We start from the raw sequence: 26465 nt of genomic DNA, 5'->3' as shown, positions 1-26465 counted from the left end.
GAAAGAAATAATATAGGAGAGTATATATGTTAGGTCGTGACATTAAAAATACTCAGGGAATTTGCCATCTCAATGCCTTAATACCACACTCCATCGTTGGTTATGTGCTGAAATACGGTGACTCCCCTGTTGTTTTATGTACTTCAAATGTACTCTTGCATCTAGAAACTAACCTCTTGTGGGTCCCACGTGATTACCAACCTTACTGTATACGATGGATTTACTTCGCATGATTTGTTGCTTAACCACGCTACACTAACTTCAATAACGCGCGGGCTATAGTTCGAACGATCGTTAACATCCCGATGCAATACTATCGTCACTTCGCGCAACAGTGCGTGCAGTCGCGTTGTAGACCCGTCAGTGGAGATTGCATGTTCGTAATAGTTGATACTTTTTTTAATGGATCACTATCTGTTCTGAACATCTGCTTCGACAGTCACTGTCTATGTACGGCTGTAAGTCCTGAAGGGATTAGTCTCTGTGACATAAATATCGCTTTGTGCCTGATATGCGGGATCGCACCTTTTTCGTATCAAAAGACCGTGTGTCAATGTGAATCAAACGGAAGATGTTATGATTGATGTCGGGGTTAAATTTAACCAACGAAGCGTCTAGGAGACAAAAGTAGAGTTTGAAAAGAAAAAGATAATATAAATTAAGAAAGCGCTTATGTTTAGATTGTCGGCCAATCTGTAATATCTGTGAAGATATCGATGTCATTGGTATAATTTTCTTGGTTTCGATATTATTTTTAATCCGCCATCTGGGACACGGTTATTGTGTACTAAGTTTGTAAGACTGACAAATTTACAAACCGTCACTAATGATCGAAAGATTCGCAATTTATTTCGACTCGTTTATCCCATAATTCACATCTCCCCGTTTCGGATGCTAGGTATGACATAAACCTGACTGCATTGTAAGCCATGCTGCTCTTGATATCTGCAATAACGGAACCACGTATTGTCCAATTACACTGAAAAATATCTGCCACAATCCTTGCAAAAGACTACTACAGCAGGAGACGTAATGATACCCGCTCAAGACCCCGAAATACTGTTCCACCCTCGGTATTTATACAAGATTTCTGCCCGGTTCATTGTGCATGACCAGTTCAAACACTCTTTATGAAAAGAAGAGCCGCGCGCATACGACTGAATCGCCAAAGGATGACACACATGTGCAATGTGCATAAAGTAGCCTTTAGCGTGCTAATATTTGTTCTGCGGGTCATGGCCCAGTAGTAGGCCACCAAGAAAATTTTAATGGACTTTTTACTTTTTCTGTGAAATGTAGATATTGAGGGCTTTGCTTTGAGAAATATGATATTTGCAGCAAAACAATTATTATTTAACAAGGGTAATTTTCTCTTACCTACTCATTGATTTTATCTGTGGTTGTCACACTTGTACTAACTGCTGTATAGTTTCAATATACGCAACTAGAACTAGAACTAGGACTACTCACGTTTTAAAACTGGCAACTAGAACGATAGAACCAGAACTAAACTCACTTTTCAAAATCCGAAACTAGAACTAGAACTAACGAACATTTAGAATATTTAATCAACTAACTAACCAACTAAAACACAACTATCTAGATGAGTTGTTCTTGACCGCTGTCGCAGGGAACCCCGTTCAGTGAGCCATAGTCTCCGGGACATTCCTGGAGGTCACATACACTGACTCATGATTTGTGATGACACTCCCGTTTAGGTCATTATTGGTCGCAGGCAAATATAGGCCCGATTAATAGTATAATTGTGACTGTTTCTGTGGAATGTCATGGGCAGAGGAGGTTTCGGGTTCGAAATCGAAACCATGTCCTTCCAAAATGTCGATGCTATATATCTCCCATATTTATAATACAGCTCATTTGCAATTGGTATCGCCCAGTTGCGCAAGACCGAACAACACGGTGGCGCTTCACTTTCCAAGGCGAAGCCTCGAGTTTCTGGACTGGTCTCCGAGAGGGAGCAGTGATATGCCACACATTTTCATTATATTGTTTTCGTTTTGTGCGATAATCATGTTTTAATAGTAATGTGTTTTTATCCCTCGCCTGAAGCGCAGTTTATTTTGCACGCCATGAATTCATAGTAATGTATTACACACATAGCAATGTAACATGCGTAGTTGGATGTGTACGCTTGCAGAATAAAGTACGCTTGCCATGACATAAGAGGTTAAGAACATACTGAGCGATATATTTAATTCCCCGAGGAGACTCGTAAATTTTCATTTTATCGGAAATATTATACAAAGGATCAGCATTTCGAAAGGTCGGGGTTTCGAATGTGAAAGGGGAGGAGTTAAGACCCTAAAACCTGATCATCTGACTTCGCCACTCTACGTAGTGATGGCTCTGAGCTAGCAATGGCCGCGAGAACATCATACATGAACAAAAATCAAAAACTAGAGCTACCACTTGAACTACTCAAATAAACAAACCGTCAGTTAGTTAAACGTCAACCAATTAATTAGTAGTTTGTACAAGTCTGTTTGTTGTTGATTTTGCATGGGTTGGAGTTTCGACCACTTCTTGATGATTCCTGAACTGCTGGGTTGTAGCACGGCCCACTTAAGAGTAATTCACGGATAGATAGGAAACACGTGACTGCATGGCTATTCACAAAGATGGCGGAAAACAACAGCAATTTCAGGTCTCTTTCGTAAACAGGTATACTCAGGTATACCTTATTTTTGGCATTTTTCAAATTTGTTTTGGCAGTTTTGGCATCGCCAGGAATTAATATTTGTATACTCGAATTAACGATGTAAAACGCTTTATAGTGAAATCTATCATATCAAACGCGGTAGTAAAAACGGAATTGACAACGGCGTAGGAAAGTCAATTCACCCAATACAAAACCGACCAACTGCTTCTGCAATATCTAATGCGAATAGCGATTCGATATGCATGCATAATTACCTGCATTCACACAAATCACAATACCACGTATGATAACAATTCAAAATTGTTTCTGATACGTTTGAATCACAGCCCTTCACTCGCTAACCAATTGTTAAAAATCACGAGTGGATTTAATATTCAATATAATTTAAAAAAATATTCAACGGGCAAACTGAATATTTACTGTGTCTGGTAGGCATTGATGGAGGTTACTTTTTGGCGACTGATGCATTTTCCACTGTGTAGATGGGTGTGTTCAATTGTTCATTGATGAAACTATATCCCTGTTGTCTAGGGCTACCATATTTTGGAATCGGGAACGTTAGTTTACCGAAATTGAAAACATCTGGTTTTGAAATATTTACTGGAAATCTTGTTGCGTTAACTAAAAAAGGTCAACACTTTGACTCGACTCCCGACTTACCCACTTTTAACGATACGGTGTTGGCAAAAACATTTGGGCGAGGGGGGCATTTCTTCAAAAAGGAGGACAAATCCTCCTAAAGGAGGACGTATGGTAACCCTGCTATTGTCCAACGAGATTGCACGTGATTGCACGATATGCTGACATTTTTATTAGGAAGTTGAAAATAAATGGAATTATATACGCCTCAACTTAAACGCAGCAGGAGTCGCGCGTGTCGGCTTCATGATGTAACCAAAATGCACGAGAGGTGACAACAGGAAAATTCATTGGCATTGAGCTACATCCTTCTAATTGCTAGATATCATTTACTACCCGGGTTGATCAATCAACAGTATATCGTAAACCCAGATTTCAGTACTCGACTATTTTGCCTTGACGTTGAGATTTTCATTCTCATTACATAGATCCTTTGGACGGTAGACCGCGGCCTTCCGAAGAGTTCACGGACGTCAATTTAGGAATTTAGCGTTGCACACTTGCTTTGTCGCTTCATGCACAGTGCACACTCATTTCAATGCTTGTTGACATTTCTAAAACGTTCATAAAAATCTATATTTTGATATATGCCAGCAATATCAAAAATAGCTTATTTTTGACATTTTACAATTTTGATTTTAGGCAGTTTTGACATTTGGTTCCCGAAATGCCAAAACTAGCACGGCCTGGGTATATTGTAGTCTTATAACAACCAACTTGAGCGCAAAATTCAATGAAAACGGTCTTAAATGAAAGCTACTGTCGCGCCGATGCCGAAAATATGAATTATATTCTGCTCAGAGCACTGGAGCCCGAACAAAATTGCACGCTAATTAGAAAATTACCATTGTACCGAACAATAGGAGCGCCGCGATACAATGAGTATAATAATGACCTTTCGCGGCGCTCCGGTTTTCTACTTTGAAGGACGATTCGCTGGGATTTCCAGTGCATTGTCCAGAATATAATTTTATCTAAGATTTCTTCGGGTTGCCAGATCTGGGCCCCAGAGCAGTTTCAAATCGTAAATTGGGCCGCGGCCATAAAACGTTTGGGAAACATTATTTTAGAGCAGTGGTTCCCAACCTTTTTCCACCCGTGTACCATTTCGAGGTTTTATGCAGTGCTCGCGTACCACCTATACATAAGTTACGAGCGCCGAAGGCGGTCAAAATGTTTCTACCGCGTTGAGCTGCCGAAGGCAGCGAAACAGAAAATAGACTGCTCATTTTAAGGTGCAGTATATGATTTCTGTATCGATACATTTGGAATTATTGTGGTCTAATATATTAAAACGTAATATGGTTAGGTAAGAATCCCAATGCTTTAAGACTATAGATCTCTTCCCCGTAGGCCAGGGGTGGCCAACCTTTTTGCCATTCATGGCAGCATTTCAACTACTCATGTAGCATTCCAGGGCATATAGTCGTAATTACCTATATGTGGATGCCAAATGTCCACGTTAGAGTGTCTACGTCCATTTCTGGTGAACTCCAAAAAAATATATTTAATCATAGGCTTGGTATACGCAACGAAATCGCGAGTGGTCACTGGTGATGTGATGGGACTGCAGGCATTGCCGCGCGAAGCGCGATTTTTTTTAAAGATTTACTGATGAATTTCGTGAATAATATTAGAAGTTTTACATATTACTATCAGACATTTATCCTTTCTCGGCCCATGGATGTGGTCATATTCACCGGTAGAGTTGATAGAGGGGTGTTTTTGAAAATTGAGGCCAAGTTATAAATTATGATGCATCTTCGGGTGGGCCAATTGTTATTAGTCACTTTGTTGCATGCTGTTATTTCTTGACCTCCAATCAGGATTGTCGGTATAGTTATAGGTGTACACGATTTCGAGTTGGTATTTCTATATAGGGCGCATCATCTTCCTCTACTCTTCGCGACTAGCGCGAAGAAAATTTTAAGATTAATTAAAATCCAACAAGAAATCGGGTGTCAATTCGTAAATGCAAATTGCATGTCGACGGCCGCCAACACATGCTAATTGAATCACGTGTCCACGGCCGCATGCGGCCGTAGGTTGGCCACCCCTGCCGTAGGTCGTGATTGGTGGGAGTCTCCCTATCCACGACGACGACGGCTTCAAAAAACTTGAAGTCAACGCCACCTGAACTAATAACTACCTTCGGTCGAAAAAAACAGAATCTACTCGCGTACCACCTGGAAGACCTTCGCGTACCACAGGTTGGGAACCACTGTTTTAGAGAGAAGAGAACTCTTGCTGCTGCGCATTTTGACAATACTCAAGATTTTGCTTCAAGCTATACCGACCACCAAATATGTTCCGCACGAAGTGTAGAAGCATACCAAGTCATACAACGCTAATGCTGGGGTGGAATATACAGCCTATTTTACATTCAGAGAATCAAACGATTCCTTATTTAGGTGATCTAAATCAAGCGGAAAATCCTGAACCATATATAAGGCTAAACTAATGTGAAAGTTTAGATACTGCGCATGCTAATCCGGTAAGCATTCTGCTTACTAATTTTATTTAAAATTGATATATATGCCTCACATACCTATGTAAGTAGTCTGCCAAAATTAAACTTACTAAATCACAACCAATGCTTGTTCGCTCGTTGGATATACCATTTCATTGAACCTAATCTGATTGATCAGCTTGCCAATTGGAAGGTATGCAATGCACTACGCTGCGCAATACATATTCAAAGATGGGATTTTGTATAGAAGCAATCTTATGAAGTTCGCCTAGTCTTTAGCTCAGGTGCAACTTGCCGCCTTACTCGGGGTAGTATGGCGAGAGTATACTGTGATTTTTCGGTGTGACGGAATGCCCTTCATGAGGTAATGGCGAGTTTTAGCAGGTTTTTGGTCGAGGCTTTGCAACGAGCGGTGGATAGACGCTGCTGCATGCCGAATTTCGTTAGTCGCGAGATAGGCCGGGGGGAGAAAGTCCGTTTTTTTAGACGTCGCTAGCCCCCTGCGTCACAAGTGTATTCAGTTTGGAATCTCAGACCATCCGTCAAATACGACACAAAGCCTATTGAGTCTGTGGTGACTATGCCTCCGCTGCATCGTGATGATGATAGTGACGAGATGTGGGAAAGAATCGGCGTTGCTTTGCGTTATCGACCTTGGTTACAAGGAGGGTAAGAAAAAAACCGCTGTCGCTGGAATGCGTTGATATTCAAGGGATATTGAACCATTGGACCCACTTCTCTGCACACAAGTTATCAGGGAAGGCGACCTGGCCATGAATATTACCGTCAGATATCTGGGCATCTTTTATTGAAACTTAAAAAAGTGTATTTTTTTCGGATCTGAAATTATTGCAACCCTACTAATTTCACTACGCAGCCTGCGGTCCACAGATGAAATTTGTGCGGTCGGCAAGGAACTAGCACCTTTCAATGTTGTACTGCCCGGGAAATTGGTTGCCGTTTGAATTTAACTTGGTCTGGCCAAAATAATGCTCAAACCACTACAACATGCATTTTGCATATGCTTCCTTTTAGTAGTCTCGTCATCACCGTTAAGCCCGCACTATATATAACTTGCCTTACTGCCTGATGCGTGCAGTGTCAATAAATCTTGTTAGCGATTAGTAATTCGAACTACGATTCTGCGAAAGCACAAGTGACACATATGCGATGAATCAACGGTAGATGCGTGAATTGTGACTGGAAATCACAAATCCACCGATATTCGTAATTGACTTCGTGAAATCGTTATATATCCGTCGTTGAGTTACTTCTGAGCATGAATATGTCTTTCAAGTTCTAACGCATGTCACACACATGTAAACTAATGAAGACTATACCGATAAATGTTTATATATCGACCAAATACAATTACCTTTTAGCGCAGGGGTGGCCAACCCGTGGCCCGTGGGCCAAATGTGGCCCGCGAGAAGGTTATGAGTGTCTCACGAGGTAATTGTAGAAATAAGTTATATTTTAAAAAAGAATTTCGTCAGGTAATTTATTATGAACTCGCAAGGCCAAGCAAAAATTGAATTAGTCTGACTGCTAAATTTGGGTTGTTGATGACTAAAATATCAGTTCCGACGCATTTGCGTAGCCAGGGGCCCGACACATATTTCGTAGATCTTCGTATATGACCATAAAGTAGAATATTTCGTGGCAGATTAATTTGACTTGAAATTTTTCTTAGACCTTCGCGCGTTTTATGGTCACTCGAGTTCTTGCTGTTGTCGCCGAAATCTTCGATATTTATATATCCAAGCGCCGAGTAACCAGGCCCTTGCCAAATGAGCCCAGCGGTATAAAGAGGCGACCCGCAATATATGCAAGTAACAATATTATTGAGCGGATACCTTCATTAACTCTGAACATATTTTGCGCGATTTTCATGGCGTATAGTTGTTATTGATTTTGAATCGTAGTAAGATAAATCTTGCTTTCAAAACCTAATCCGGTTCACTCCTATCGGAGGAAAATAGCCCGCGCAATTGTTCGTAAATCTAATGTGGCTCTCTGGCCGAAAAGGTTGACCGCCCCTAGCGGTTCCTCGTGTTTGGAATTATCAACTTAATTTCCGTACACGCCCTGGAAATCCACAGCATTGCCAGAATACATGCTTCAGTGTCCAGTGCTCAGAATACAAACTGATGTATTACACATAACCTCGATATAAAACTATTGGCACCGGAGACCAGGGAATTGAGAAAATTTGCTGTAGAAAGTTCTCACAAAGTCATACACGATCCAACACTAAAAGATGTGGATGCATTTCAGTTAGCAGCAACCATACCCAACGCACCATTATATGTTGATCTGATATAAACAACAGTAGCGGTATTGTTATAATATGATGAATGTGGTGTTGTCAGTCAAACTTAACCAATAGCAGGGTATATCAGTAAAAATAACGAAATATAAGAAGAGGGAAAAAATATTATGTCTTGACAATAATCGCAATGTCATGTCTTCGATCGGGCTCACTAATGACTGCGCAGTTGCTCATTGCGAAGCTACCCTGATTGACCTTTCTTGATCTTATCGACAAACCTCGATATCTGAGTTACCCTAGCTTTGATTTTCACAAATTAGGTTATCAATCATGCTATATATTTGTGCAGTGTACCGCGGCGTGGATAAAATTATACGGACACGACAAAACTATTCTAGAAGAGCGTGAAGTAATTGCGTGCCTCTACTCTGGGACCGTCACCTTTTCGGCGTTGATAGATTGGTTGCTACGTGTTATGGCATCGTATTGGGCGCGCGATTCGATCCAAGCATCAACGATCGACTAGTCAGCAAGCCACTCTATTCTTTATCTGTGCTTTTGGTAAAGATCTCATTATAAATCTTCATCGTGGGGTCAAACCTCAAACGCATGTCAAAATTTGGACGGCACGATGCATTGATTGATCATAGAGGAAATCAGACGTGACGACGCTTGTATGTCAATGCAGTTTTCAAAAGACACATTATCTTCTAATCGTCGGCGAGAACTGAACTCACTTTGGAGGAACATTCTCAATAACAAATTCAAATTACAAACATAGTTATCAACATCTCCGATTGGTAGGTCGCTTGTTCGCACTGCCGTTAAAATGTACGGCTATAGCACAGCGCTATATGTTGCCGCCAACGATATATTATTGATTGCGGCCCAAGACTTTGAGAGTTGAATGGTAACTAAGTAACATCAGTTAACAATATATTCCGTCTCCAAAGTAATTATTTCAGTTTGGAGGAACTGCCAGTAGCACCATTTAGGTATCACCACCCTCGCACGTGCTGCATGGATTCCGTGAAGCGAGTCGCTTTACTGTAAAACGCGTGTTACTGAAGAATAAACAATAAATTCACGCTTTTACTGTTGTCTACAATTTTTGGTTTTATTTCAAAATGTACAAAAATGCACGAAAACTATCCTTTGGATTTCACGGAAATACAAATAAAAAATACATAGCTTGCTAAAGATCCACGACCCCCTAACTAAACTAACGTGTCACATGCTACGATGTCGGACAACCGACAAGATAGCGTAATGGTAAAGCGTCCGGCATCTTGATCGGTAGGTCGTGGATCAATTCGCGGCCGAAGCAAACCAAAGACTTGATTAGTAACACTGTAGCCATGACTTCCCCGCTTGTCGCTCGGCATTTTCCGGGATAGCATGGAGAGGTGGCGCAAGACTTAGAAAGCCTTACATGGCTCTATCTGCACCTTCCTTTGTCCAGCGTAATATGCACATCATTCGTGGCATGCATATGTACAGATCGTCTGTATATACACATATCCATGAGTCGGCGCATATGCCGCAAAAACAACAAGGACAAAAATACATAACGACCTTTCCTTCCTTTCCTTTAATTAGTGTAGTGAACTTCGATTTCGTGCCACCACGACGCCACAAATCGTCAATTGTAATTATCAGTTGATCGGGATCGTTGTATAGCTCTTTCCGAATTAATATCGAAAGTAGTGCCAAAAATAGTGCCTTTGACCTAAAATGTTTCCAGCCCCTACTATGGATGAATTTATGATACAGAAGGAAAAAGTATCTGCCAGTGAAGAAACACCAATTTTAAATCGTGTGCTTATTTTAGTTTAGTACGTTTGGGTGATTTTAATATCATTAGACATAGTATCTTTTGAAATCGTGTAACGAAGTCATTATACCAACCGGTCCACCCGAAGCTGTTCAATTATTATTTACGGGCCCTAAAATTTCCGAAACATCTCACTCAGCTCTATACCGGTATAGATCTGATTACGTGAACAGAGAGAGGATAAAAAAAATGATAGCAATATATATGCAATTCCCGATCATATTGACCGATTTAATGATGTGTTACAGAAAATATTCTCGCCTCGCCCGTTTGGGCGAAATAAGTTGACTCACTAAACAGTACAACAGATCTCGCTGATAAGTATAGCACCAAAAACATACAGGCTGATGGAGGCTTTGTTTTATCACACCATGGGGGCCTAAGAACAACGTTATAGGGGGGTTGACGAAGTGCTGCTTCGGTTCTGGGTATTAATACTACAACAGTGGTTCCCAACCTTTTTATCCTCCTTCCCCTCATCTGATTTTTATGGAGTCCTCATTCCTCACAACCTAAAATCTCTCTATCCAACCCTTGGAAATGCTCACTCCAAGACAATTCGGTAGGACGTTGTTTAGAAAGGACTTCTTACTGGTAAAAGGTAAGACGCCCCAGGATTAATAGTCATTACTCTTGTCAAGAAAACCAATGTCGTTGCAGTTGCTCATAACAAACGTGGCCAGAGGTCGACTTAACTGTGCTTGTATTCTCTTTGTACAGTATTCATTATGCTTTATCAAACTTCAAGTTCACAAGAGTACTATATGCCGGAAGTCTATTTGCTCATTTTAGTGCACCCAACAAACAATCGCCTTTTACTGTAACATAAAACTTCTGGTGTACCAGTAACCTGTAACATTCCACGAAAGAGTTATGACACTTCGTGCTGCTCGTGCTAAGCGTGTTTGTGACCCCTATAGTGATTACATCCACTATTCAAAATAAGTTTTTGTTGACGACACGCCGTAAAATTAGCGACGCAGACCAGAGCATTGAACTGGTAGTCGTAACTGTGGTGTTATGACTCCTGACACTGTATGTATTTACTTGAAATGAAATATTGAGTGGCAATAATTACTATAGTTCGTATGGTTACCATACATCCTCTTTTAATAGGACTTGTCCTCTTTTTTCAATAAATTGTCCTCGGGGACGCCTAAAAGTCGTATTTTTGGGAATTTCTCTTTTTCTGCTAAAAGGATTGAAATGCAACCCACGTAAGAGTTTCGTAAAAATCGGGAGTCGAGTCAAAGTGATGACCTTTTTTTTTAGTCAACACAGTACTATAGGTCGAAAAATGTTCAAAATCGTCAATTTTCTTGTCCTGTGCTGGAGCTTTCAGAATTTTTGAAATATGTCCTCTTTTTGAGATTTCACAACATGGTAACCCTACTACTAGTTTGTAGGCTATTAAAATCCAAGGATACCAACGTAGATACACGAGCCCAAGACTATGGTAAAAAGTATACTGTCATAACGTTGACTTCGTTGAGCATATACTTTGAACTTTCAACGTCGCTGTCGGTAAATAGCCTACCGTACGCCCCCCGTTGGCCGTAATACCCACAAGGAAAAGCTTACTCACATAGTAAGGGAATGTCTGCATCAGACTGCACTGCTAGGAATATATTTATTAAAGTATAATTGGCAAAGTATGTACGAAACTAACATTAGAACCTGTGAAATATAATGAACTTTATTGTACAGAGTGTATCATAAATTAAATCACAGTATAGCAACAAAAGGTCACACGGATACGAACACGATGCATCAATATTTCATTGTGGCGGTATTTGTGAATACATTTCAAGTGCATTGAACTCAACCATTCTACGTGAGAGGGATTCTAGGTATGGTTGATATATGAAGTGACTGTATTATACATTGCATATTTACGTTTTCTATCAGGTAAAAATCCAGTTATGCATATTCGTAGACATGACGTGGTTTATCTGCCACCACCACAGCGTATTATTTGGATTCTACTGAACAGATACCATGACATAGATGTGAATGAGTTGCTAATCTGCGATCGGTAATATATACATATAACGATACAAATAATCAATATAAATCATGATAATAATCTATAAACGTTTTAATACATTCAAGTGATTTTTACAGTGGAAAATTCAAGCACTGATGAACGTGCATAAACTGCTCCAAAAATTTGCTATAGACCGGCTTCTGGAAATATTGATCATTTTATGCATATGACTTGGTCTACAGCAGCGCAATGATCAAAAATGGTAGTAAAAGACATCCAATTTGCACTATCGATCTGGAAGCATCGCTTGCGGTGGTATTGGTAGTCCCTGAGAAAAAAAAAGAGGATAAGGGTGTGTTGGTTGATATGATATAATAAATACGTTTTCGACATATAAGGGGCAGGGCAGAAAATAATATAACGGAATAGAGCTGATCTCGAATCCTGCAATTGTTTTAAGGTTGTATCGGGATGTTGACGTACACACGATTACGTATCGGCTTTCGTATCATTATCGCAATGACAGCATAATTCCCCATCCCAACCATGTCGACTAACTTTTGACAGTTTGCTTAGCGTTCTACGCGGACCGAATGTCAAAATACCTACCGGTTTCAGGCGCATCCGAGAGAGTGTTTGCGCTAACCGAAGCTGATGAGATAGTTTCTTGAAAACCTGAAGTAGACGCCGGTGACGATGTATCGGTCGCAGTAGATCCCATTCCCGGTCCCGACAAATCGGTCGTGTTGGACTGCGGAGCAGGAACCGTACCTCCAGTGACTAAAAGGGAAATGGGCTAAATAGCGATATGTATATTGAAACGTGGCAATGCGTAAAAGAACATAACAGAAAAGACCCGATCTCGAACCCTGCAATTGTTTTAAGATTGTATCGGGATATTGACGCACACACGATTACGTATCGGCAGTCGTATCATTATCGCAATAACAGCATAATTCTCCGTCGCAGCCACGTCGAGATACTTTTGACAATTTGGTGAGAGTGCTGTGCGGACCGGATATCAAAATACCTACCCGTTTCAGGCGCATCCGAAATAGTGTTTGCGCTAACCGAAGCCGATGAGATAGTTGGTTGAAAAGCTGAAGTAGACCCCGGTGACGATGTATAGGTCGCAGTAGTTACTATGCTCGACGAATCGGTCGTGTTGGACTGTGAGGCAGGAAGCGTTCCTGCTGTGACTAAAAGGGAAATGGACAAAATAGCTGTATGTATATTGAAACAACGTGGCAAGGCGTAATAGAACATAACATAATAGACCTGATCTCGAACCCTGCAACTGGTTTAAGATTGTATCGGGATATTGAAGTACACACGATTACGTATCGGCTGTCGTATCATTATCGCAATGACAGCATAATTCCCCATCCCGTCAACCACGTCGACTAACTTTTGACAGTTTGCTGAGCCTGCAGCGCGGACCGGATATCAAAATACCTACCGGTTTCAGGCACCTCCGCAATAGTGTTTCCGCTAACCGAAGCTGATGAGATAGTTGCTTGAAAACCTGAAGTAGACCCCGGTGACGATTTATAGGTAGCATTAGTTCCCATTCCCGATCCCGACAAATCGGTCGTGCTCGACTGTGGGGCAGTAAGCGTACCTCCAGTGACTAAAAGGGAAATTGACAAATAGCGTTATGTATATTGAAACGTGGCAAGGCGGGAAGAATATAACAGAGTAGACCTGATCGGGACCCCTGCAACTGTTTGAAGATTGTATCGGGATATTGACGTACATACGATTACAGCATTAACAGCATAATTCCCCGTCGCAGCCACGTCGAGATACTTCTGACAATTTGGTGAGAGTGCTGTGCGGACCGGATATCAAAATACTTACCGGTTTCAGGCGCATCCGAAATAGTGTTTGCGCTAACCGAAGCCGATGAGATAGTTTCTTGAAAACCTGAAGTAGACCCCGGTGACGATGTATAGGTATCAGTAGTTCCCATTCCCGAGAAATCGGTCGTGTTGGACTGTGAGGCAGGAAGCGCACCTCCAGTGACTAAAAGGGAAATGGAAAAAATATAGCGTTATGTATTTCATATACGAATGTACAAGATTATAGCTTGGAAATGGACACGACGGGTGTCTTTGTCCATACCGTGAATTAACTATCTTTTGTGGGCCTTGGAAATCATACTTCGCGGATACTTATGGGGTGGGATTCCCAAAAGTACAGTTGATTTATAAATCTTATAATACACAACGAAACTATGATGTCAGACGCACGCGTTTCGTTTTAATTGTTATTTTCAAGTTCAGCGGCTTCGACGTTCCCATGGACGTAGTAATAGCCTAATACAGGGACGGGCAACATACGGCCCGCGACGGGATTTTGTCCGGCCCGAGGTCAGTTTATCGTCTTTCATGATAATGTGACTCGCGGCTCCAGTCTGCCGAGATTCCCCTCTACTTGCTTACTACGTCAAATTTTAGTGACCGTATGTTATTATAAACGTTTGTGCGCAGACTGCGCACCGTGCGAGAGTCGAGCTTACGCGTATGTTCGTCGAAGCCAGAAGACTTGCATTGGGCATTTCCGATGTACTCAACTCTAATGTTTTTTGTCGTGATCATGGTGTTTGTCGACTACAATGGTCATTTACACAAGGCCGATACTTCTTATTTTTGATTCCGTATTCGCCGACTTGTAGGACGGCACACTTCTAGGCTTTTATGCGGCACCGCTTTGCAGATGAGATGGCGAGGAGCCTATAGCTAAACCTCGAACATTCAGGTAGGGATTTTGGAGTCGACCTCGGTCGGACTCAAACCCACAATCCATTGGTGTTGTAGCTGTAGATTATACTACTACACTATCTCGTCACCTTATCAACTGGGCTTATAGAACGCCTTTAAATCTTAATTAAGGATTGCACCGTGTATTGATTGATCTGAGAGAAGCAGACATGGCGGCGATTGTATGGCAATGGTGTTCTCAAATCCTTATTGTCTTCGTCGCTACCTTCGAGAAATGGTTTTATAGTGGCATTGCTGTTGCTAAAATACATTCATTATATACTATTTATTCCTTGTATGTGTGGAAGTGGATAAATGGCGAATAATGTATCGATTGAGCAATCCTGCCTGCCAAGTACCTAATTTTCCTATATCCGGCGCGCCGGCTGGAGAAGTTGCCTGCCCCTATAGCTTAATAGGTTGTCAGGAACTGTCTCACATGGAATATTGCAGTTCTGACATTAAGCGATTTACATTCGCACTGCCCATAGCAATCGCACACCATGTCGTGATCATGTCAAAATGATATATCGATATCGCAATGTCTGCAATGTGAAAATGCAAACCCACATAGGAAGTAAAAGAATTTGCCAGATCACGAGCATATTCCCTCACCATTCGTGATCCAATCCGCATAAAACGACACTTTCGTGAACACATCCACAGTCGCGCTGTATCCGCAACTTTGAACTTGCGACACAATGCCGAATTGCACCCACACGTTATCCCGGTAGCACATCAACGGCCCGTAGTCATTCTAAACACACGAATTTGAACAGCCGCTCGCAAACCGCACGCGAGGCAACACAGCGTATTTACGTAGCATGCTCCGCTACCGCCAGAGTTGGGATCGCCACTGCATATCATCCTGTCGTCCTTGAAACGTCCGTAATACACGTCACCGCACAGAGAGCTGTTTGTTATCGGAACGACTCCCTGTCGAAGGTCTGTAGACCTATAGCTTCCCTCTGTACAGAATTTCGTAATTATGCACACGGCGTATTTTATATTGTCGAATTCAAGGTTATACCTGACTCTCCCCACCCCAACAGAACACACTCTTCGTTAATTCTCGCAGGCTCAGTAGATTCGGGCTGAGCCAGGCAGGCTGGTTGCACGGACGAAGAAAACTGAATTGCAGTCTGCAACTCCAGTAGCGCGATGTCATTTTCCAAACCGTAACTCGAATAGCTGAAATAAAAATGTTATACAGCGTAAGAGATTGTGTGTTGGTACACGAATAGCATATATTATAATAGACCATGTCATTCACCAAGATTCAAATATAATTCATTTCATTGTTACACAAGACAGGCTCTATATAGTTTGCAAATAAGTACACGACACTCTGGATAATATTTTCACGTATTTAGGTAATGATGGCCAGTATCACGAATAACTTAAACATTTTCAGAGTACTCCAGTCGGTGTTGCCTATACTTGCACTACTCGAGTGGTTATCTTTTGGATTTAGACTTTACATCCGCTAAAACTACGTACGTTTTACCCATTGGATTTTGATACATGGAAAATACTTTTATGATAGGTTTTCACCGCTTATATGAGTGACATTTTCACAACAGCTGGAGTAAGCAGCCCTGTATCGTGACAACTGGTGGTTTTCTTGATAATTCCACCTATTCGTGTGTCATTAGTAGGGCCATTTTTATATGACCTTAAAAAATCAATTATATGACTTTATTTTTGGGAAAATATGACTTTATATGACTTTATGCGAAAATCGTGTATTTTTACATGTAACCAACGTCACTCATGGAACTGACGAGTAAAACATGAACAACATAACAGTAATACATATATATTTTTATTTTAAACCACTTTGGTAGTACAATTACATGTAGTGTGGAATGATGGAGTTTTTAAAGTTACGATTTGGGCGTAAAAAAATTACTTATGGAAAATGAGCGCTCCACAGACGCTGATGTTGGTTGATACTTCTGGAGTTTTGCATACAGCACTGGTGAAATGTCTTGTCTTTGTAGCTCCATAATTTGTTTCACATCGTTTTTGTCCAATCGCTTCTTAATGTAATTTTTGAGCTCAAGCGGATCTTTTCCGAAATCGAGGGCATTTAGATCAGCATGAGTCTCTTTGATACTGTACGCACAACTTTCCATTTTCAGTATCAAGTTTGAAATATTTTTGTAGTGGAGGCATATTTCTGTTAACTGACTCGTCAACTCTGGATCGTTCACTGAATCTTTGACGCTCTTTACAATAACTCCTTCAGCTTCCCGTGCGTTGACTATTTCTTTCACTTGTGGAAGTCTCTGAACTTCAGATGACGTCCCACTTCAGTGCACAAAAGTAAAACAGATTGTGTAGTAACACAATGCAATGTGTGACCTCATAGTTCTGCGACTGTAATGTTATAGGCTAACCTTACAGTTTGCCTTCGTTCAATCAGAAATTGCCTTACTTTCTTAGTGCGTAATTGCTTCAATTGGCACTTTTTATTTAAAGTATACAACAATATGACTTTATAACTCAAATATGACCTAACCAGGAAAATATGACTTTATAACTTTCTTAATATACCCCATATGGATGCGGTTTTTGCGTTAAAATTGATTTCACGACTTACTGATGCATAGAAAAAAATATGACTTTAATGACTTTAAATGGCCCTAGTCATTAGTTATTTTGCATTAGAGGCAAGAGGAATCTTACAATTTCAAAAGTACCCGCCTCCTATTATAACAGATGAAAGTATGCGATCCCATCGACCACAGCCACGTTTCAAAAATACATATTTGAGGACATTCCGTCCCTCATTTGCTGTGTCTATTTGAAGTTATTTTGAACTTTCAATTCAGTAAACATTTACCGAGTAACTTCTACTTCTACGGGAGTACCAACGCTGTCTACTTTACGCCTCTATAGTATTGTATAGGGGGCTCTGCAAACTTCGGATGAACTCGACTATTCCAAATGTGCCTTCTTCAATATTCAACACTCTTATAATTGACGCCAAAATATACAAAACTGGTCATTTAGCTTATTGGGTCTCGCGAAACCAGGAATATTCTTATAACTATACTTCGATGTTTTTATGACGTATGACATCGTAGCCTTTATATGGGACGCACTTTGTGCCGATATTTTCCTTCTCAGACAATTTAGCGACTTACTTGTAGTGGAGATGTATATTCGACACATCGTACCGCTCGACTGTGTTCAAATCATCGGCGATGCTGTGATTCCCCACAACCACCTTCAGAAATCGTCTGAAATAATTGCAGAACTTCTCAACACGTATGCAGACCAATGTTTCAACGCATCTAGTCTTTAGATAAGCCCCGTTTAAACAATTTAAATAATCCGTGAATTGAAAACTTTCACTGTATAACATCATGCGACCGAAACAATGGTAAAAAGAGACTCAGGCCTTGTCAAAATAGTCATACAGTAGCAACCAGCGCACTGTTCCCCTCACCGGCAGCCAACAGTTTCAAGAATTCGCACGTAGAAAAATGTCGACTATTTAATATAAGAAAGCAGCTGCAAGTGCACTAACCATTAAATACATATACTCACGCTGAACTGTAATGCACGCATCGAGCAGCAGTTAACACCCATCTGTCATTTATGATAGTAGCTTCGCATTTGTAGTAAGAATATGTATAGTTCGACCATGCCCAGCTGTATTGTTGGATAACATAACCTTGAAAGGGCCAGGAGCCGCTTCTGGCGACTGATCCTCCTACGATTCGTGTATTCTGCGCCGGAAGAGAGGGACATAAATCAAAAGTATCGCTATCTGTCCCTTAATTCCGATTCCAACGATATAACTTACCCACATAATCTCGGGTGCAATGTCCTGCCGGCCGCACTCCATATCTTTTGCCCTAGCTGCAAATCAAGTCGCGGGTAATAATGCGGTTTCTAGATGTGCGTATATTTGTAATTAAAGCCCGTCTCCGTGGACATATCGAAATCGACCCGCTCCGGACCATATTTGTCGGCTTGTCCGAAGTGCCAGTACTATATAGGGATTGTTTTATGTCACCACATAGAGAGAGACATATGTCACGAGCTCTCAAATTTTGTCACCACGCGTTATGAGGATTAAAACGAGTAACGAAGACCCATGGATGTCGATCCGAGAATAATACCAATGGACTAACTTATTGAGCCACGAACCCCGTATACTCGTGATAATAAAGATTATTATCGGAAACGGTTTGTGCGGTTTGTGCATCCAGGATTTGAACCCGGCCCCTCTCGCTACCGATGGGGAAACGGTTGGAGAAAATATGAACCGTACACACCAACGTTTTCTGATTTCTCAAGTCTATGACGTGTGACTCGATGATAGGCGCTGGTAAACATTCCTATACGCTACTGGCATGCCTCCTCTTTACATCGCCTAGGCCAAGGTGGGTGTCAGATTCCATAGACTACTCCTTGTCGCTTCGACATCTTCCTGTCTTTTCATTGTATCGCATTTTTTGTGATAAAATTGCTAATAAACCAATGATGATGATGGCACAACCACGCTTACAGGTGTTCCAAGTGAGCGGATTTTCAGTACTGTTGGATTTTTATGAGGGCATTCTTAGTTCTTTTTCGAACTCATTAAATTTTGATATCAATTTCTACCTGAAAGATATCACATTTATATATTGACTTTATCGACCAAAATATCATACACCTACCATAGACATCGTTATCGTCCCAAAATTTTGAAATCCGACTGGCTTTACTGGAAGTACTGATGAACTACTTACAGCACTCTTTCTCGTCGCTCTCGTCCACGCAATCCGAATCGCCGTCGCATCTCAAGGCCGAGTCTATGCAAGAGCCATCCCAACAGCGAAAGTCGGAGGAATTGCAAGCGTCTGTGATGACGATCAAAAGATTTTATGTAAGCCTCATTTTATAGCCAGTTTTCTTAATGTATTATGCAGTATGCTGGCAACAAGGCTACTTGCAATAAACATAGGTGGTCAGTGGTCAGGCCAGTGACGGAGTACTTCGACTTTTTCGGAGTAATCAAGTAGACTTAGCCTGTGGCAATGCTTCGAACCACATCCCCTGGTAATTTTGTAGGCAAATATGGCTTATTTATTAAACTTCACTGGTACTCACCGGAGGTATTAGAAAGCATGGAAAATGTATAAAATAATTATATATATACGGTCAAGTATGGCATATGGAAATTTCTCATTCATGGCCATACCATACTATGCCTTGGTTACGCACTAAGCTACCACTACGCTACTCGCCACCATTGCATTGATGAATTTGGTGACTTCGAAAGTTACAGCATGCTGCTCGCACGATCGGGTCTGAAGAAAGCACCGTAGCAAGAAAATGATAACATTTAGTCCACCGAGGGTCTCGGGTGCATAAGTTTCCATAAGTCTCATAAGTTTTCATAAGTTTTCATAAGTCTCATAAGTTTTCATAAGTTTCATAAGTCTCATAAGTTTTCATAAGTTTTCATAAGTTTCATTAGTTTTCATAAGTTTCATAAGTTTCATAAGTTTCCTAGCACAAAATAAAGGCACCCGGTCTAAGCTTCTCGAAAACGATCTAAATGGCATGTTATCGTATGTTACAAGATTTGAAGTCTTACTCAGACATGTCATAGCCTACAATGTATATTTCAGAAAACTAATTACACCATTACTACTGCATGTAGCCACGTATAATATTCATCGCTTATTTTGTCCCGTTCGAATATACGGGAAATTATTGGATTCCATTACATGATGCAACAGGTGCTGTGCTGCACAATGTACGCATGATATACCCTTGCCTAATAGATGTAATTTAGCGAGAATACTAACCAACAGCTTCCCAGGAAATCTTGAACGACGCGTCGCCATAGTACGAAACGAAGTTGATCAGAACTTGGTTCGAAGTAGATTCGAAAGCCCGTATCGGTCGGTTACTCAATCGTATAGTGTCGTCGAATACCTAATAATCGCAATTGGTACACCAAATGACTGTTTGGATGAAAGGTTTACATCTGCGCGCTGCGCGTCACAAAGACGTGTTATGGCGAACTATAGATTTAGTTATCTATACGCGAACAGTTGAACACGGAACACAGCGTGGGAACCTGATCGTAATTATTGCGTAACAGAAAACCGCGATTTCATCCGATATTCAACGCTGATTTTCTAACATTCCATGCTCTGCGATATAAGCACACTATATGCCTAAAAGTCGAGGTGAAACAGCATTCTTACCTTTCTGTCGGAAGTTGAATTGCCGTCGTATATCGTCAAATATCTACTTCCGTCGTAGTAGTAATAGCCACTCGAATCGAGAACCTCTACCCGTATAATTAGAAGCTGTATGCAATAGGTTGTAAAGTGGTCGTATACTGTGCCGGATGTTACAGACGTTGGTGTCTTACCGTATTTTCAGGTCCCTTGAACAGCCAAGAACAATTGTGACCGTCATAATTGCCGAAAACCTCGAAGTCCGACGCGTTTATCGGAAAGCTAATTGATCCCGAGGCCCCTTCTAAAATCTCCAACTCTGCGCACGTTTCATCTTTAGGAAAGAAGGCATATAGAATAAAGAAGCACTGGCGGAGATCAATAAAGTGCTGTCTCTACTGATTTGGAATTTACTAACGCACAGCGGATACGGGGTTCTGCTTAAAGCCACAATGACGAATGCGCAATGTATGTACATGTACATCAAGTACATCAGTCGCGTAAAATTTCATAATCTCTAGACGGCGTAGCCCACAATCAAAATAGACTCACCCTGGAAATCCAGAGCTGTAAAAATCAACAATAACGTTATGAATGTCACATTTCCATGAATGGACTGCTTCGCGAATCTCACCAGCATGAATGCTATCCAAGTACAATGAGATATTGGAATAGAAAGTTCTTTCTCCACAGGTACCAGTTCCGTAAGATGTAATTCCACGCTGCACCCATTTCCCGCCTTCAAAGCACGCAAGCGGCCCTCCCGAATCACCCTGGTAAAGTAGGTAGCTGAGTAGAGTGCGCACTTGGAGCACGAGAACATGCAACCATTGAGACTCTTACAAAGCACGCGTTTTCCCGATCGTTATGGTGCCCAGCACATATGAAGTGACTGCCATTCGTGCGGGTGTCGTCGAATATTTCGTCGCATTTCGCGTCGTTCAATATCTTGAGGTGCGCTTGTTGTAAGATATCCGGACTGTGCGAGCCTCCATCTGAATCACGGAATGCGTGACCAACTGACCACTGACCATCCACTACGAATTTACGATTCGGCATCTTACCTATTGCCCCCCAGCCCGTAATGACGCAGGTGCTGTTATTCGGTGGGCCCGTGTCTCCAGCTTGTGGTAGACAAATGGATTTGTGCCACTTCGATGTAAGGTCGACTGATTCGTTGAGCTTGAGAATAGCAATGTCATATTCGTATGCGTAGTTTCTGTGAAAACATTGAGATAGCGCTATAGCAGATGGAATTCTACTAAATTGAATATTATAATAACACATCGCTGCACAACAGGTTATTCGCGTTATATGATGTGTGGAAGAAAAAGTTAAGAGTAATATAGCTTATAAATTCATATATTTGTAATACTGCTTCGCATTTGCTTGAAAAAGATTGCCAATATAATTCCGATATTGTCGTTTGAAAGACATTCGATCCATGCTTGAAGTTTAGGTCAAATTCACAATATCGAACATATGAAATTCCCGACCCCGTAGATTGGGCGGATACACAATAATACACGATTGGCATCATTTCCATATAGCGTGATATTCTCACCCGTAATATCGATGAACCATAATTGTTTGGACACTGATGTTCTTTTCATTAGGCGATACGCGTGATTTGTCATAGTCTCCGACGACTACAAGATAATCGTTGTACCTATAGCGTAGAGTAATTTAAAATCCATACAGGCATTTTAACATTGATGCAACTCGCAAACCTCGATATACAATGCGCTGCCGTGAGTACGTGTCTGTCGGTAATCAGAGTTCCACCGCAAGTGAACCGCCTACTGTACCCATAGTCGACATATAGTCCAATCTGCCAAGGCCACGCGCCTTCTACGGAGTGATGTCCACCGACAATTAGCGGAGTCTGTGAAACGGAACGGGATTCATAAAACGCAGCAGCGAAAACTAAGACTTTGACATCAATCGCCAATCACTCTTACTCACAAAAGGAAAGTCAGGAGCAACTTCCGCTCTGCCACATTCCGATGACCCGGCAACTGCTGTCGCTGTATAGATGGAAACGTCATGTTAATCTCTAGTCTCTAGAAATGCATGAGATGTTAACGCTCACCGCATTGGAATTCGTCTTCGCCATCCGAGCATTCAACCGTTCCGTTGCATTTAGAATTAGAGGGAACGCACGTCTTATCCCAACACCTCATCTCGCCAGTTGCACAGCCGTCTGAAATCGGAAAAATATAGATAAGTTGCCTCGCAGCTCCACCTAAAATCCCGGAAAATACAATGTGTTGGTATCACTGGTGGATGGTAACGAAGTAACCCTTTTGGAATACCCCAGTAGGTTTTGGGTGCTTTCACTACCTATATACTCGAGTGGTTAACTGGTTATGTTTGCACACTATAGCTCCACTTCTACGGTTCTATACCAATACTGAAAAAAGCATTACCGAGAAAACTATTACCGAGAATAAACATCACCGAGAATGCCATTACCGAGAATGGACACCACCGAGAATGTACATTACCGAGAATGGCCAATGCCGAGAATCTAGCTTACTGAGACGGACGTCGCATAGAAATTTATACCCGAGAATCGACAGCGAATGTGGCAACGCCGTGATGCACGTTAGGTTCTCGGCATATGTCCATACTCGGTAATATACATTCTCGGTAATGTCCATTCTCGGTCGTGCCCATTTTCGGTAATAGCATTCTCGGTAATGGTTATCTCGGTATTGACTCGACAGCAGACACGCACTTTTACTACCTCTACAGTTGTTTAGGTAAAGCTACTTAATTTTTACAATTTGCATTTTTTAAAGTAGGCACCAGTTTCGGTAAATAGTTGTAGCACTTTTATCAGTCAAATTGTAATAACTACTGAATAGCCCGTGTATCAACATTAACACATTTTGGACTATTGCACCTGTAGTGTCGCTATAGTGATTTTGCGTCGGTCACGAAAGTCACTTCCGATTAGCTGCTAAAAGTACGCAACCCTTCGAGCGTATCTACTTTTGTAACTAATTATTTGCGAGCTTTCACACCTTCATTATTATTATTATGGGCCTCACGAGAGACAAAACTCACCAACTGCTTTCCATGATAACGAAAAACCTCTATATTCAATGGTGATATCACTTTTGAACTCCACGATGAGCGAATTTCCTTGCGTTTCAAAGTCAGGCGGCGCGAGGTTACCACAGAACCTTTTGTTGCCATACTGGGTAATAATATTTGATGAAGGGTATTCGTAAAAAAGAAGAATAGATTGTTTGACATATACCATCACAGGCATCCCGTTTTGCACATCATACACGGTCAAATAATCGTAATCGCACAACTCATCACCGTTAGATTCTTCGATGGAAAAGAGCGGGTTGAACTTGACTGCTATTAGCTGTTAAATGCACATAAATATATAAAGATTTCGTATCGACACCATCATTACGGTAAGTGGCTTACCGAGCCTTCTGGGGCGGTGACGTGCCAGGTGATGCTTGAGGAAGCTGGATATCGTCCAGTAGGGCTATAATTCGGGGATGAAATGGTCCCAGACGTTTGGTTAGTGATGTTGTAAATTGCTATAAAATATACACAAGAATATTGATACATTGTAATGTTCTAAAATTGGGATCATGATATTCGAATGTACCTTCCACTGATTCCGACGTTCCATTCGTCACTGCCAAAACAAGGTGATAGCAGTAATCAGATTTGATACAAGTGATACTTTTGTACTACGACTTTTTCAAATACCTTCCATAATCCATTGGGAATAAGAAGAAACTTTGGTAAAGACATCCACTCCTTCGGGTCTTCCGCAGCTTGTCTGTCTCGATACGATTCCAAATTGCATCCATGTATTATTGCGAAAACACATAAGAGGTCCAAAATCGTTCTGCAGTGATACGGATTAATTATTGTGCGATGTCTAGGATACGTAAAAGGTATAACGATAACGAATATCTTACAGAGCAGGCTCCTATTCCCCCGTTTGCTGGATCGCCGGCGCATATCATGTTCTCTTCGTTGAATACGTAATAGCTTAATTGTTCTTCGCATACGGAATTATTCATGATTGGAACTCGGCCCTGTCGTAGGCTTGTCGATCGATAACTTCCATCATCTAACAAAGTGAACGTTGGAATATAAGCAGAGATAAGGCCTCTTTCGATGGTCCCATATCCTTACAATCAGTAACCGTGAATTTGGAGTGCAGCTCAGGATCTTAAACTTGAATTTTCAACTAAAGTGTCAGGAAAGAATTCCCATTGTAGCCTGGTCTGGAACCCGCTAACTTACATGTTCTTTGTTCAGACAACCCAACGAATTATGCATATAGTCATTACCAAGATCTCGCTGATCAATCGTGTCTCGCATGTCATCAAGTTTACGAGGTTGTTCAAGCTTGAGTTCATGTCTAATGTATTTGTTGTTTGTTTGTGGTGTTCGTGGTGTTTGTCGACTACTATGGTTATTCGCACCACGCCATTCCTCTTAATTTTTATTCCTTAGCTGCCGACTTGTAGCACGGCCACTTCTATAGGCTTATGAAACCGCTTACAGCCTTACACAGATGAGACGGCGAGGAGGAGCCTATATAAAGCTCCAACACTTGGGTAGGAATTCTGGAGTCGACCTCCGTCGGACTCCAACCCGCAACCCATTGGTGTTGCAGCTGTGGATTTGACCACTACACTATCTCGCCACGTCCACTGTCCTTATCACACTGGGCATACATTTCCATCATCGGAGTAAAGAAAATGTAACCGATCACACAAGTGACACGTGACAAGTTTTGAGAAGTATTATGTGTGAATTCAACATCAAGCAATACTTTTAGCAGTATATATATCACGGTATAACCTTCACTCGACGATAAGCACCTAATTTTTTGTTTAATAATCAGCAACATTCTACTTGGTTGAATTTGTGTATCAAACCAATTAAAACCGGATTGACAACATAGTCTACCTGTATTTCCCCAGCCCAGTACCACGCATTGCTCGCCCACTTCTGGTTCGGTGAAATCGTCGCTTTGTGCGAAACACACAGGCTGTACGTATGACGAAAACTCGATCGACTTTTGCACTTCCAATATGGCGATGTCGAACTCGTATCTATTATAGTACGAGGACGAATATCTGCAACAGGAATTTACGAACGATCTGTCACATGTGTTGAAACTTCGCGGCACGTTTCCAAATTGATGCTCGGTATATCGAATAAACTATAAACTTAAAGATATCATGATATGTATTGAGATCACAGTTAACGCGAACGGTTTTCGTTCTAAAATTGTTGTATAAAGGCATACATTGGGCTTGCATGTATATATTTTCGTACATAAAAATTGTTTATTTATACGTCAAACACGCCATATTTACCTGGGATGAACGTGTTTACTAGCAACACGATACATTTCGTCTTCGTTGTAACGAGTTACCACGTCATGATTTCCCACCACGACGACGATGTAATTCCTGAAATAAAAAAAAAACTTGAATCAATTTTCGCAAACAGAGCGCGATCAATCTGATTATAGACTTTGAAAAAACAGGCAGAATGCCACAAATTTGCGCGAAAATTTTTTGTGTGGAGAAGAAATTAGGAAATGAAGACCAAGGGCCATCATAGGC

General features: G+C 41.2%; 1 protein-coding gene across 9 annotated transcripts in view; it reads right to left on the bottom strand.

Moving 5' to 3' along the window:
• Positions 1–11511: 11511 nt before the first annotated feature.
• Positions 11512–26465, bottom strand: part of LOC145450185 (uncharacterized) — a 161197-nt gene continuing 146243 nt past the window's right edge. For 5 of the 9 annotated variants that reach the window (XM_080328682.1, XM_080328686.1, XM_080328687.1 and 2 more), the window contains 31 exons: positions 26214–26309; positions 25801–25970; positions 24798–24952; positions 24583–24724; positions 24479–24508; positions 24289–24407; positions 24110–24223; positions 23914–24046; positions 22934–23044; positions 22807–22868; positions 22572–22726; positions 22406–22510; positions 21906–22060; positions 21685–21836; positions 21476–21614; positions 21394–21408; positions 21036–21175; positions 20866–20970; positions 20461–20590; positions 19396–19506; positions 18462–18517; positions 18203–18384; positions 17797–17892; positions 15675–15835; positions 15464–15612; positions 15260–15401; positions 13743–13907; positions 13342–13512; positions 12917–13081; positions 12492–12662; positions 11512–12210 (listed from right to left, as the gene is read on the bottom strand). In XM_080328682.1, the coding sequence (XP_080184808.1) occupies positions 12119–12210; positions 12492–12662; positions 12917–13081; positions 13342–13512; positions 13743–13907; positions 15260–15401; positions 15464–15612; positions 15675–15835; positions 17797–17892; positions 18203–18384; positions 18462–18517; positions 19396–19506; positions 20461–20590; positions 20866–20970; positions 21036–21175; positions 21394–21408; positions 21476–21614; positions 21685–21836; positions 21906–22060; positions 22406–22510; positions 22572–22726; positions 22807–22868; positions 22934–23044; positions 23914–24046; positions 24110–24223; positions 24289–24407; positions 24479–24508; positions 24583–24724; positions 24798–24952; positions 25801–25970; positions 26214–26309 (3889 nt within the window). In that variant the 3' untranslated portion in view covers positions 11512–12118. The remainder of the gene's footprint in view (positions 12211–12491; positions 12663–12916; positions 13082–13341; positions 13513–13742; positions 13908–15259; positions 15402–15463; positions 15613–15674; positions 15836–17796; positions 17893–18202; positions 18385–18461; positions 18518–19395; positions 19507–20460; positions 20591–20865; positions 20971–21035; positions 21176–21393; positions 21409–21475; positions 21615–21684; positions 21837–21905; positions 22061–22405; positions 22511–22571; positions 22727–22806; positions 22869–22933; positions 23045–23913; positions 24047–24109; positions 24224–24288; positions 24408–24478; positions 24509–24582; positions 24725–24797; positions 24953–25800; positions 25971–26213; positions 26310–26465) is intronic. The other 4 variants (XM_080328685.1, XM_080328688.1, XM_080328689.1 and 1 more) reach the window with 4 other exon arrangements.

This window comes from Botryllus schlosseri, chromosome 11, assembly GCF_051294905.1.
Source record: "Botryllus schlosseri isolate E-star chromosome 11, Bs_hap1, whole genome shotgun sequence".
NCBI lineage: Eukaryota > Metazoa > Chordata > Ascidiacea > Stolidobranchia > Styelidae > Botryllus > Botryllus schlosseri.
Note: the sequence above shows the minus strand (reverse complement) of the source record. Positions and strands in the feature narration are given on the sequence as shown.